We start from the raw sequence: 12854 nt of genomic DNA on the forward strand, positions 1-12854 counted from the left end.
TGCTAGTTCCTCTGCTAGTTCCTCTGCTAGTTCCTCTGCTAGTTACTCTGCTAGTTCCTCTGCTAGTTACTCTGCTAGTTCCTCTGCTAGTTCCTCTGCTAGTTACTCTGCTAGTTACTCTGCTAGTTACTCTGCTAGTTCCTCTGCTAGTTCCTCTGCTAGTTCCTCTGCTAGTTCCTCTGCTAGTTACTCTGGCAGAGTTCTATAAAATGTGACTGTATGATTTAATCACGAATGAGGAGTCAGTGTGTGATAACCTTTTTTGTTTGGTATACTGTTTCCAGAATAGGTTCTTATTTATCAATATTAGAACGTTTTATTCTCAGATGCATGGGTCTCATTCAAGCATGTCTGATGTAAAGTGTAACTGTTGATATATCTAGTTACTATTTGCTTAATTGTTTTGTTTTTTCATTGACATACACTGGATTTTTGGAAACACATTATTGCAGCATTTCCCAAACTCTGTCCTCGGTACACCAAGGGTTACACGTTTAGTCGTGTGTCACCCCCCCCCCCCCCCCCCCAACACAGCTGATTCAAATGATCAAAGCTTGATGATTAGGTGATTCTCTTTTTAATCAGCTGTGTAGTGCTCGGCCAAAATGTGCAGCCCTTGGGATCCCGAGAACCACTTTGGGGAAACCCTGTATTATTGGTACACTTAATTGTTTCCCTTGGCTATAAACACTGTATCTCTGTTTACAGACGTGCGTCATAATTCCCATTCACTAATGTACTTCAGAGCAACTCCAGCATTCCAGTAATATTACATAGCTGTTTCCGTACTAACGAGTGTGAGTCTGACGTGATGGAATAGCACTCTGCCCTTTTGGTGGAAAGCCCTGACATTGGCGATTGATTGGGGAGAATTCAGAGTTGTTTTCATTGATTTGAATGTAGAAACAAACACAAGCTAATTAATGCCAATGCTTGGTTGGCCTGGCAATGGTGGTGTGGAAATCAAAGCTCTCTCAAGTCCTGGGTCATGGGTGAATTGGCACCCTCTCTACCTCTCACTGTTCCCTGCTAACCTATTGATCGTTTGGCCCTGGGGGGCCTCTCCACTTACTGGACTGGAAAGATATCCCATTGACAAACTGTAGGGCTCTTTTTCTGACTACCATTGGATTGGGACACACTGGTATTCTGCAGTAGTGCTATGAGGGATAGCTAGGTGCTGGTCACGATGGCATTGTAGCAAAGAGGAGGCTGTTGGGAGGAGCTATGCGAGGATCGGCTCATTGTAATGGCTGGAATGTAATTCATGTAAAGGTATTAAAACACATCAAACATATGGGAACCACATGTTTGACTCCGTTCCAATAATTCCAATTCATGCATTACAATGAGCCCTTCCTCATATAGCTCCTCCCACCAGCTTCCTCTGATGTAGCGCTGCTGTACAACGATGGATAGAATGGACATGAAGGACAAGCTCCTAAAGATCTCCTCAGTGAGAGAGACAGAGACAGAAAAATAGGGAGAGAGAGAGGAGGCGGGGAAACAGGACAGAGAGAGGAGGGGCCGGGGAAACAGGACAGAGAGAGGAGGGGCCGGGGAAACAGGACAGGACCGGTAGAGAGAGAGAGAGAGGGGGGGGGGCAGGGGAAACAGGACAGAGAGAGGAGGGGGACAGGACCGGTAGAGAGAGGGGGGGGGGGGGGCGGGGAAACAGGACAGAGAGGGGGGAGGGCAGGACAATTTGGCTTGAGGGTCTGCTATACAAATTCATGAAAGCGTTGTTGGGGGAGGGGGGGGAGCATATGACATTATAAAATCTATGTACTCAAACAACAAGTGTGCAGTTAAAATTGGCAATAAACACACAGATGTCTTTCCTCAGGGCCATGAGATGAAACAGGGATGTAGCTTGAGCCCCACCCTCCTCAACATGTATATCAATGAATTGGCAAGGGCTAATTAACTGGAACAGTCTGCAGCCCCCAGCCTCACCCTACTGGAAGGGCCGGGTGTCTAGTGTTTGCAGATTATCTCCTGCTACTGAGGGCCTACAGCAGCATCTAGATCTTCTGCATAGATTCTGCACAGACTTGAGCCATGACAGTGAATCTCAGTAACACAAAAATAATGCTGTTCCAAAAAATGTCCTGTAGCCAAGACAACAAATACATATTCTATCTAGACACCGTTGCCCTACAGCACACAAATAATTAAACCTACCTCAGCCTAAACATTGAAACCACACGTAACTTTCTCAAGGTTGTGATCGATCTAAGAAACAAGGCAAGATGGGCCTTCTATACCATCAAAAGGAACATAAAACTCAACACCCCAATTGAATCCTTGACCATGTACAGACTCGGTCAGAATAGTATTGCTATTGAGAAAGGCTGCTATAGGCATGCCTGGCTCTAGAGAGGACAGGCTATGTGCCCACGGCCACAAAATGAGGTGGAAACTGAGTTTCTTTTTATTATTTAAATTTTTTCTCCCAATTTCGTGGTATCCAATTGGTAGTTCGCCTCTCCCATACGGACTCGGGAGAGGCAAAGCTCGAGAGCTGTGCGTCCTCCGAAACACAACCCAGCCAAGCCGCACTGCTTCTTGAGACCATGCCTGCATAACCCGGAAGCCAGCCGCACCAATGTGTCCGAGGAAACACAGTACACCTGGCGACCATGTCAGCATGCATTGCGCGCGGCCCACCACAGGAGTCGCTAGAGCGCGATGGGACAAGAACATCCCTGCCAGCCAAACCCTCCCCTAACCCGGACTTCGCTGGGCCAATTGTGCGCTCAAACCCAGAATCTCTAGTGGCACAGTTAACACCGGGATTGAGCTACATTTCTTAACCTCTTGCCAAATGTATGACCACATTAGAGACACACATTTCCCACAGTTCACACAGACCCACAAATCATTTGAAAACAAATCAAACATTCCTAAACTCCCATGTCTGTTGTAAATACCGCAGTGTGCCGTCACAGCAGCACGATGTGTGGCCCGTTGCCATGACAAAAGAGCAACCAGAGGAGCACAAGCAACATTGTTAATACAACCTACATTCTCTTTCTTTATGGTCCCTTTCATACTTCAACTACTTGCACATTGTCACAACACTGTACATTAGACATTTATATAACATTTGAAATGTCTATATTATTTAAAAACTTTTGTGAGTGTGATGTTTACTGATCATTTTTTATTGTTTATTTCCCTTCTTGTTTGTCTATTCCATTTGCTTTGGTATTGTAAACATATTTTTCCCATGCCAATAAATCGCTTTTGAATTGAATCATGCAAGAGGGAGAGAGACAGAGGATGTATAATCTAATTGCTGGCTCTGGATAGATGAGCCATACTGTTTATACGTTACACCTTCCATAGGGTACGTATAGGGGTTACCTTAGGGACACAACCAGCCCCAGGGATTTTTATTTATTTAAGTAGGCAAGTCAGTTCCAAACACATTCTTGTTTATAAGGACAGGCTACTCCTTCCTCTCTGTCAGAGAATTGAACCCCAGTCTCCCACGTGACACACAGGGACACACAACACTATACTAAAGAGGAGAAGGTGATGATGATGAGTTGATGATCGATCAATATCTCAATTTTCCCAATTGGAAAAGTCACAAAGTCACTCTGTCGTCAGGAATTGACGATATGCTACATGTATAAACCACATCATACGCATTTGTGCAATACTTCTACACTGTTGATGAAAGGCAATAGAGGGGCTACAACGAGACCTGTGGTAGAATACAGAATGAATGAACATTACTTCCTCACTAAGGGGCGATTAGAAGATTCACAGGAGAAGAGACCAGCTATATGGGGTGCTACGTTGTAGAGACTATGCCAAGGAAGTGGGGTGTCCATTTCCACTACTGTGTTAATCTGAATCAAAGCTGTTCCATTCAGACTGGTAATTGTAGAATCGAAGGGGCAGACGGGGAAAAGTGGCGTTCTCAAGGGCATATTCAGTGGAACAAAGAGGGTATGGGAAGGACCGAGTGAGAGAAGTGCTTTTATAGAGGGTTTAGAAGGGACACAGAGACCAGATTGAGCCTGCAGACTGGACGATAGGGACTACTGAAGGACACAGAGACCAGATTGAGCCTACAGACAGGACAATAGGGACGACTGAAGGACACAGTGACCAGATTGAGCCTGCAGACAGGACAATAGGGACTCTGAAACACAGAGACCAGATTGAGCCTGCAGACAGGACGATAGGGACTACTGAAGGACACGGGCGATACATTGAGAAGTTATGATGACGACTTGAATTTACATTGACATGCATATTGTAGCGACATTAACCCACCAGCTATCGGCCTCGTCAAGGATTTCTTGGCGTTCGCCGCTAAGTTGTTGGATTGAAAAGCTATACGGAGCTTCCCCTGAAGGACGTGGGTAGTGTAGCGACCTTAACCCAACACATAGTGTCCTTGTCGAGAGGTTTGGATAAGGTATTAGGTTGACAGTCGCAGGCCCTGGGTTCAAGTCCCAGTTGGGGTGACACCCTGAATTAGCTACAATATATTATCCCATTATGAAGTCACAACAATGGCTTCTTATTATGATTAACCGGTGAGACAAATGTACTGTGAAATGGCATCTGTCAAAAGAATGTGTGTTGTGTTGTTTTCAAGCGAATGCATTTTACGAGCAGCAGAAGAACGTGTACTTAGCTAGCAAAGCTCAGGGCGAGTCCAGCCAAAGGGCGTCTCTTCCAGGTCAATACCGACTTCTCCCTGGGAGCACTCCCAGACCTGTCAGCATAGAGCCTTTTTTATTATGAATATATTGTCTGAACAGAACCACACAAAGAAGAATGGAAGGATGGAGGGATGAACTTTGGGTCAGAGGGATGGAGGATGAGAAAGGGAACATTGTTTCTGGCCCTCTCTGTGGTGGGTGTGTCTAGAACACCACACAAAGCAGCTGAGGCCTAGAGGTGGTCTGGTCTTCTCCCCAGATTGTCTGCAAAACCTCTGATTGGCAATGCACCTATCATCTACACAAAGCTGTGAGTGAGCTCCCACCCCCATTCCCCAGGGAGATGACACAGCCCACGGTCGAGCATCTGAATACACACAAGGATTCATACACATACACACACACTCACACACCTGGCTAGCCTTTTCCCCCCAAAAGGGGAAAAGAGGGCCTTGTTCCACCCCATATAGCCTCACCAGGCCCTCTCCCTCGTTCCACCCCCTATAACCTCACCAGGCCCTCTTCCTTGTTCCACCCCCTATAGCCTCACCAGGCCCTCTTCCTTGTTCCACCCCCTATAGCCTCACCAGGCCCTCTTCCTTGTTCCACCCCCTATAGCCTCACCAGGCCCTCTTCCTTGTTCCACCCCCTATAGCCTCACCAGGCCCTCTTCCTTGTTCCACCCCCTATAGCCTCACCAGGCCATCTTCCTTGTTCCACCCCCTATAGCCTCACCAGGCCCTCTCCCTTGTTCCACCCCCTATAGCCTCACCAGGCCCTCTCCCCCTACATGCTCGCTATGGTCCCTCTCCTGATGAGTAGATAATGCCATTTACGCAAAATTCAATAAAATATAGTTTGTGGCTTGAAGAGCTTTAAAATTTAATAAGGATTTCTTAGCTTCTACAGGTCTGTTGTGGACGAAGAACCACCCAAAATAAGCACCCCTGTGCGTTACCCTAGCTGTGCACAGAACCTCAGTTACCTCATGTACCTGCTGCTTCCCCTTATTTCTATGTTCTCTTTATATCCAACGGAAACTTTAATGAACATCTAAAATCAGATTTTTCTTATTGTCACAAGACATAGCACCGCCATAGAGAAAGTGCTCAGCCAGTCTTTGGCCCTAGTGCACACAGGTTGTATAACGCATTTGGCACAATGATTGTGCTAAAAAAAGAGGAAGATGGAGACGGTTCTGTTGTGCAGACAAAATAAAACAAATGTCAAATGTGTCCTATATCAGTTGGACAACCTGAGTGTGTACTATCGTAGGCCTTTGAGTGAACACAGTCGACCTTTTCTGCAGCTGACCTCTGTGTCATTAACAATAGCTTCTGTTGTGGTGCTTTAAGGTCACCGATTCGAGGACAACCCTGGGATGAGGCGTCATCTGGTGAAGAAGTCGTCTCGATGCCAGCTCACTCAGAACAGCAAAAGCTCTCCGCCCCAGTCCAGCGTGAAGAGGAAGAAGAGGGTGGCTGACAAGAAGACCCATGAGGTGAGACATCAGACTAGTTGTTGATTGGTTAATTGATCAATTGATTGATTGGATGCATAAGATAATTAATAACACACAATCTTCCTAGTATTTTTTTTACTAAAGATTAAGCAGCTCTAAAGCCAGGGGACTTTACAGTAAGGACGCGTGTTGCCAGAATCTCCTGTTGGAGTCATGACATAGGTCTAAGCCCTCAGTCATGACATAGGTCTAAGCCCTCAGTCATGACATAGGTCTAAGCCCTCAGTCATGAGCTTAGGAGATTTATTTTTAGACTGTATGAGAAGTAGGTGAAGTTATGGATAACTAGTTGTCTGTTTGGTACCTGTAGGTGAAATTATTGATAACTAAATCAAATGTATTTATAAAGCCATTCTTACATCAGCTGATGTCACAATGTGCTGTACAGAAACCCAGCCTAAAAAATACCAAACAGCAAGCAATGCAGGTGTGGCTAGGAAAAACTCCCTGGAAAAGGCCAGAACCTAGGAAGAAGCATAAATACTGTAGGCTGAGACAGGAGGGGTCGGGAGACACTGTGGCCCTGTCCGATGATACCCCTGGACAGGGCCAAACAGGCAGGATATAACCCCACCCACTTTGCCAAAGCACAGCCCCCACACCACTAGAGGGATATATTCAACCACTAACTTACCATCCTGAGATAAGGCTGAGTATAGCCCACGAAGATCTCCCCCACAGCACAACCCAAGGGGGGGGGCGCCAACCCGGACAGGAAGATCACGTCAGTGACTCAACCCACTCAAGTGACGCACCCCTCCTAGGGACGGGATGGAAGAGCACTAGTCAGCCATAGGGTTAGAGTCAGAGAATCCCAATGGAGAGAGGGGAACCGGCCAGGCAGAGACAGCAAGGGTGGTTCGTTGCTCCAGTGCCTTTCCGTTCACCTTCACACTTCTGGGCCAGACGACACTCAATCATAGGACCTACTGAAGCTATGTTGTCTGTTAGTTGTCTGTTTGGTACCTGTAGGTGAAGTTATGGATAACTAGTTGTCTGTTTGGTACCTGTGGGTGAAGTTATGGATAACTAGTTGTCTGTGTGGTACCTGTAGGTGAAGTTATGTTGTCTGTTAGTTGTCTGTGTGGTACCTGTAGGTGAAGTTATGTTGTCTGTTAGTTGTCTGTGTGGTACCTGTAGGTGAAGTTATGGATAACTAGTTGTCTGTGTGGTACCTGTAGGTGAAGTTATGGATAACTAGTTGTCTGTTTGGTACCTGTAGGTGAAGTTATGGATAACTAGTTGTCTGTGTGGTACCTGTGGGTGAAGTTATGGATAACTAGTTGTCTGTGTGGTACCTGTAGGTGAAGTTATGGATAACTAGTTGTCTGTTTGGTACCTGTAGGTGAAGTTATGGATAACTAGTTGTCTGTGTGGTACCTGTAGGTGAAGTTATGGATAACTAGTTGTCTGTGTGGTACCTGTGGGTGAAGTTATGGATAACTAGTTGTCTGTGTGGTACCTGTAGGTGAAGTTATGGATAACTAGTTGTCTGTGTGGTACCTGTGGGTGAAGTTATGGATAACTAGTTGTCTGTGTGGTACCTGTGGGTGAAGTTATGGATAACTAGTTGTCTGTGTGGTACCTGTGGGTGAAGTTATGGATAACTAGTTGTCTGTGTGATACCTGTAGGTGAAATTATGTTGTCTGTTAGTTGTCTGTGTGGTACCTGTAGGTGAAGTTATGGATAACTAGTTGTCTGTTTGGTACCTGTAGGTGAAGTTATGGATAACTAGTTGTCTGTGTGGTACCTGTGGGTGAAGTTATGGATAACTAGTTGTCTGTGTGGTACCTGTAGGTGAAGTTATGGATAACTAGTTGTCTGTGTGGTACCTGTGGGTGAAGTTATGGATAACTAGTTGTCTGTGTGGTACCTGTAGGTGAAGTTATGGATAACTAGTTGTCTGTGTGGTACCTGTAGGTGAAGTTATGTTGTCTGTTAGTTGTCTGTGTGGTACCTGTAGGTGAAGTTATGTTGTCTGTTAGTTGTCTGTGTGGTACCTGTAGGTGAAGTTATGGATAACTAGTTGTCTGTGTGGTACCTGTAGGTGAAGTTATGGATAACTAGTTGTCTGTTTGGTACCTGTAGGTGAAGTTATGGATAACTAGTTGTCTGTGTGGTACCTGTGGGTGAAGTTATGGATAACTAGTTGTCTGTGTGGTACCTGTAGGTGAAGTTATGGATAACTAGTTGTCTGTTTGGTACCTGTAGGTGAAGTTATGGATAACTAGTTGTCTGTGTGGTACCTGTAGGTGAAGTTATGGATAACTAGTTGTCTGTGTGGTACCTGTGGGTGAAGTTATGGATAACTAGTTGTCTGTGTGGTACCTGTAGGTGAAGTTATGGATAACTAGTTGTCTGTTTGGTACTTCTAGGTGAAGTTATGGATAACTAGTTGTCTGTGTGGTACCTGTGGGTGAAGTTATGGATAACTAGTTGTCTGTGTGATACCTGTAGGTGAAGTTATGTTGTCTGTTAGTTGTCTGTGTGGTACCTGTAGGTGAAGTTATGGATAACTAGTTGTCTGTTTGGTACCTGTAGGTGAAGTTATGGATAACTAGTTGTCTGTGTGGTACCTGTGGGTGAAGTTATGGATAACTAGTTGTCTGTGTGGTACCTGTAGGTGAAGTTATGGATAACTAGTTGTCTGTGTGGTACCTGTGGGTGAAGTTATGGATAACTAGTTGTCTGTGTGGTACCTGTAGGTGAAGTTATGGATAACTAGTTGTCTGTTTGGTACCTGTAGGTGAAGTTATGGATAACTAGTTGTCTGTTTGGTACCTGTAGGTGAAGTTATGGATAACTAGTTGTCTGTGTGGTACCTGTAGGTGAAGTTATGGATAACTAGTTGTCTGTTTGGTACCTGTAGGTGAAGTTGTGGATAACTAGTTGTCTGTGTGGTACCTGTAGGTGAAGTTATGGATAACTAGTTGTCTGTGTGGTACCTGTGGGTGAAGTTATGGATAACTAGTTGTCTGTTTGGTACCTGTAGGTGAAGTTATGGATAACTAGTTGTCTGTTTGGTACCTGTAGGTGAAGTTATGGATAACTAGTTGTCTGTGTGGTACCTGTAGGTGAAGTTATGGATAACTAGTTGTCTGTTTGGTACCTGTAGGTGAAGTTATGGATAACTAGTTGTCTGTTTGGTACCTGTGGGTGAAGTTATGGATAACTAGTTGTCTGTGTGGTACCTGTAGGTGAAGTTATGGATAACTAGTTGTCTGTTTGGTACCTGTAGGTGAAGTTATGGATAACTAGTTGTCTGTTTGGTACCTGTAGGTGAAGTTATGGATAACTAGTTGTCTGTGTGGTACCTGTAGGTGAAGTTATGGATAACTAGTTGTCTGTTTGGTACCTGTGGGTGAAGTTATGGATAACTAGTTGTCTGTGTGGTACCTGTAGGTGAAGTTATGGATAACTAGTTGTCTGTTTGGTACCTGTAGGTGAAGTTATGGATAACTAGTTGTCTGTTTGGTACCTGTAGGTGAAGTTATGGATAACTAGTTGTCTGTGTGGTACCTGTAGGTGAAGTTATGGATAACTAGTTGTCTGTTTGGTACCTGTAGGTGAAGTTGTGGATAACTAGTTGTCTGTGTGGTACCTGTAGGTGAAGTTATGGATAACTAGTTGTCTGTGTGGTACCTGTGGGTGAAGTTATGGATAACTAGTTGTCTGTTTGGTACCTGTAGGTGAAGTTATGGATAACTAGTTGTCTGTTTGGTACCTGTAGGTGAAGTTATGGATAACTAGTTGTCTGTGTGGTACCTGTAGGTGAAGTTATGGATAACTAGTTGTCTGTTTGGTACCTGTAGGTGAAGTTATGGATAACTAGTTGTCTGTTTGGTACCTGTGGGTGAAGTTATGGATAACTAGTTGTCTGTGTGGTACCTGTAGGTGAAGTTATGGATAACTAGTTGTCTGTTTGGTACCTGTAGGTGAAGTTATGGATAACTAGTTGTCTGTTTGGTACCTGTAGGTGAAGTTATGGATAACTAGTTGTCTGTGTGGTACCTGTAGGTGAAGTTATGGATAACTAGTTGTCTGTTTGGTACCTGTGGGTGAAGTTATGGATAACTAGTTGTCTGTGTGGTACCTGTAGGTGAAGTTATGGATAACTAGTTGTCTGTGTGATACCTGTAGGTGAAGTTATGTTGTCTGTTAGTTGTCTGTGTGGTACCTGTAGGTGAAGTTATGTTGTCTGTTAGTTGTCTGTGTGGTACCTGTAGGTGAAGTTATGGATAACTAGTTGTATGTGTGGTACCTGTAGGTGAAGTTATGGATAACTAGTTGTCTGTTTGGTACCTGTGGGTGAAGTTATGGATAACTAGTTGTCTGTGTGGTACCTGTAGGTGAAGTTATGGATAACTAGTTGTCTGTGTGATACCTGTAGGTGAAGTTATGGATAACTAGTTGTCTGTGTGGTACCTGTAGGTGAAGTTATGGATAACTAGTTGTCTGTTTGGTACCTGTAGGTGAAGTTATGGATAACTAGTTGTCTGTGTGATACCTGTAGGTGAAGTTATGGATAACTAGTTGTCTGTGTGGTACCTGTAGGTGAAGTTATGGATAACTAGTTGTATGTGTGGTACCTGTGGGTGAAGTTATGGATAACTAGTTGTCTGTGTGGTACCTGTGGGTGAAGTTATGGATAACTAGTTGTCTGTGTGGTACCTGTAGGTGAAGTTATGGATAACTAGTTGTCTGTGTGGTACCTGTGGGTGAAGTTATGGATAACTAGTTGTCTGTGTGGTACCTGTGGGTGAAGTTATGGATAACTAGTTGTCTGTGTGGTACCTGTGGGTGAAGTTATGGATAACTAGTTGTCTGTGTGATACCTGTAGGTGAAGTTATGTTGTCTGTTAGTTGTCTGTGTGGTACCTGTAGGTGAAGTTATGGATAACTAGTTGTCTGTTTGGTACCTGTAGGTGAAGTTATGGATAACTAGTTGTCTGTGTGGTACCTGTGGGTGAAGTTATGGATAACTAGTTGTCTGTGTGGTACCTGTGGGTGAAGTTATGGATAACTAGTTGTCTGTGTGGTACCTGTAGGTGAAGTTATGGATAACTAGTTGTCTGTTTGGTACCTGTAGGTGAAGTTATGGATAACTAGTTGTCTGTGTGGTACCTGTAGGTGAAGTTATGGATAACTAGTTGTCTGTGTGGTACCTGTGGGTGAAGTTATGGATAACTAGTTGTCTGTGTGGTACCTGTAGGTGAAGTTATGGATAACTAGTTGTCTGTTTGGTACTTCTAGGTGAAGTTATGGATAACTAGTTGTCTGTGTGGTACCTGTGGGTGAAGTTATGGATAACTAGTTGTCTGTGTGATACCTGTAGGTGAAGTTATGTTGTCTGTTAGTTGTCTGTGTGGTACCTGTAGGTGAAGTTATGGATAACTAGTTGTCTGTTTGGTACCTGTAGGTGAAGTTATGGATAACTAGTTGTCTGTGTGGTACCTGTGGGTGAAGTTATGGATAACTAGTTGTCTGTGTGGTACCTGTAGGTGAAGTTATGGATAACTAGTTGTCTGTGTGGTACCTGTGGGTGAAGTTATGGATAACTAGTTGTCTGTGTGGTACCTGTAGGTGAAGTTATGGATAACTAGTTGTCTGTTTGGTACCTGTAGGTGAAGTTATGGATAACTAGTTGTCTGTTTGGTACCTGTAGGTGAAGTTATGGATAACTAGTTGTCTGTGTGGTACCTGTAGGTGAAGTTATGGATAACTAGTTGTCTGTTTGGTACCTGTAGGTGAAGTTATGGATAACTAGTTGTCTGTGTGGTACCTGTAGGTGAAGTTATGGATAACTAGTTGTCTGTGTGGTACCTGTGGGTGAAGTTATGGATAACTAGTTGTCTGTTTGGTACCTGTAGGTGAAGTTATGGATAACTAGTTGTCTGTTTGGTACCTGTAGGTGAAGTTATGGATAACTAGTTGTCTGTGTGGTACCTGTAGGTGAAGTTATGGATAACTAGTTGTCTGTTTGGTACCTGTAGGTGAAGTTATGGATAACTAGTTGTCTGTGTGGTACCTGTGGGTGAAGTTATGGATAACTAGTTGTCTGTGTGGTACCTGTAGGTGAAGTTATGGATAACTAGTTGTCTGTTTGGTACCTGTAGGTGAAGTCATGGATAACTAGTTGTCTGTTTGGTACCTGTAGGTGAAGTTATGGATAACTAGTTGTCTGTGTGGTACCTGTAGGTGAAGTTATGGATAACTAGTTGTCTGTTTGGTACCTGTGGGTGAAGTTATGGATAACTAGTTGTCTGTGTGGTACCTGTAGGTGAAGTTATGGATAACTAGTTGTCTGTGTGATACCTGTAGGTGAAGTTATGTTGTCTGTTAGTTGTCTGTGTGGTACCTGTAGGTGAAGTTATGTTGTCTGTTAGTTGTCTGTGTGGTACCTGTAGGTGAAGTTATGGATAACTAGTTGTATGTGTGGTACCTGTAGGTGAAGTTATGGATAACTAGTTGTCTGTTTGGTACCTGTGGGTGAAGTTATGGATAACTAGTTGTCTGTGTGGTACCTGTAGGTGAAGTTATGGATAACTAGTTGTCTGTGTGATACCTGTAGGTGAAGTTATGGATAACTAGTTGTCTGTGTGGTACCTGTAGGTGAAGTTATGGATAACTAGTTGTCTGTGTG

At 44.1% G+C, this 12854-nt stretch overlaps 1 protein-coding gene across 3 annotated transcripts in view; it reads left to right on the forward strand.

Annotated features, from left to right (window-relative positions):
- Positions 1 to 12854, forward strand: part of LOC110504803 (anion exchange protein 3) — a 105407-nt gene that overhangs the window by 63587 nt on the left and 28966 nt on the right. For all 3 annotated transcript variants that reach the window (XM_036975226.2, XM_090230417.1, XM_036975227.2), the window contains one exon: positions 6044 to 6189. In XM_036975226.2, the coding sequence (XP_036831121.2) occupies positions 6044 to 6189 (146 nt within the window). The remainder of the gene's footprint in view (positions 1 to 6043; positions 6190 to 12854) is intronic.

This window comes from Oncorhynchus mykiss, chromosome 3, assembly GCF_057628025.1.
Source record: "Oncorhynchus mykiss isolate SJ-2025 chromosome 3, ASM5762802v1, whole genome shotgun sequence".
In the NCBI taxonomy this organism is placed as follows: Eukaryota; Metazoa; Chordata; class Actinopteri; order Salmoniformes; family Salmonidae; genus Oncorhynchus; species Oncorhynchus mykiss.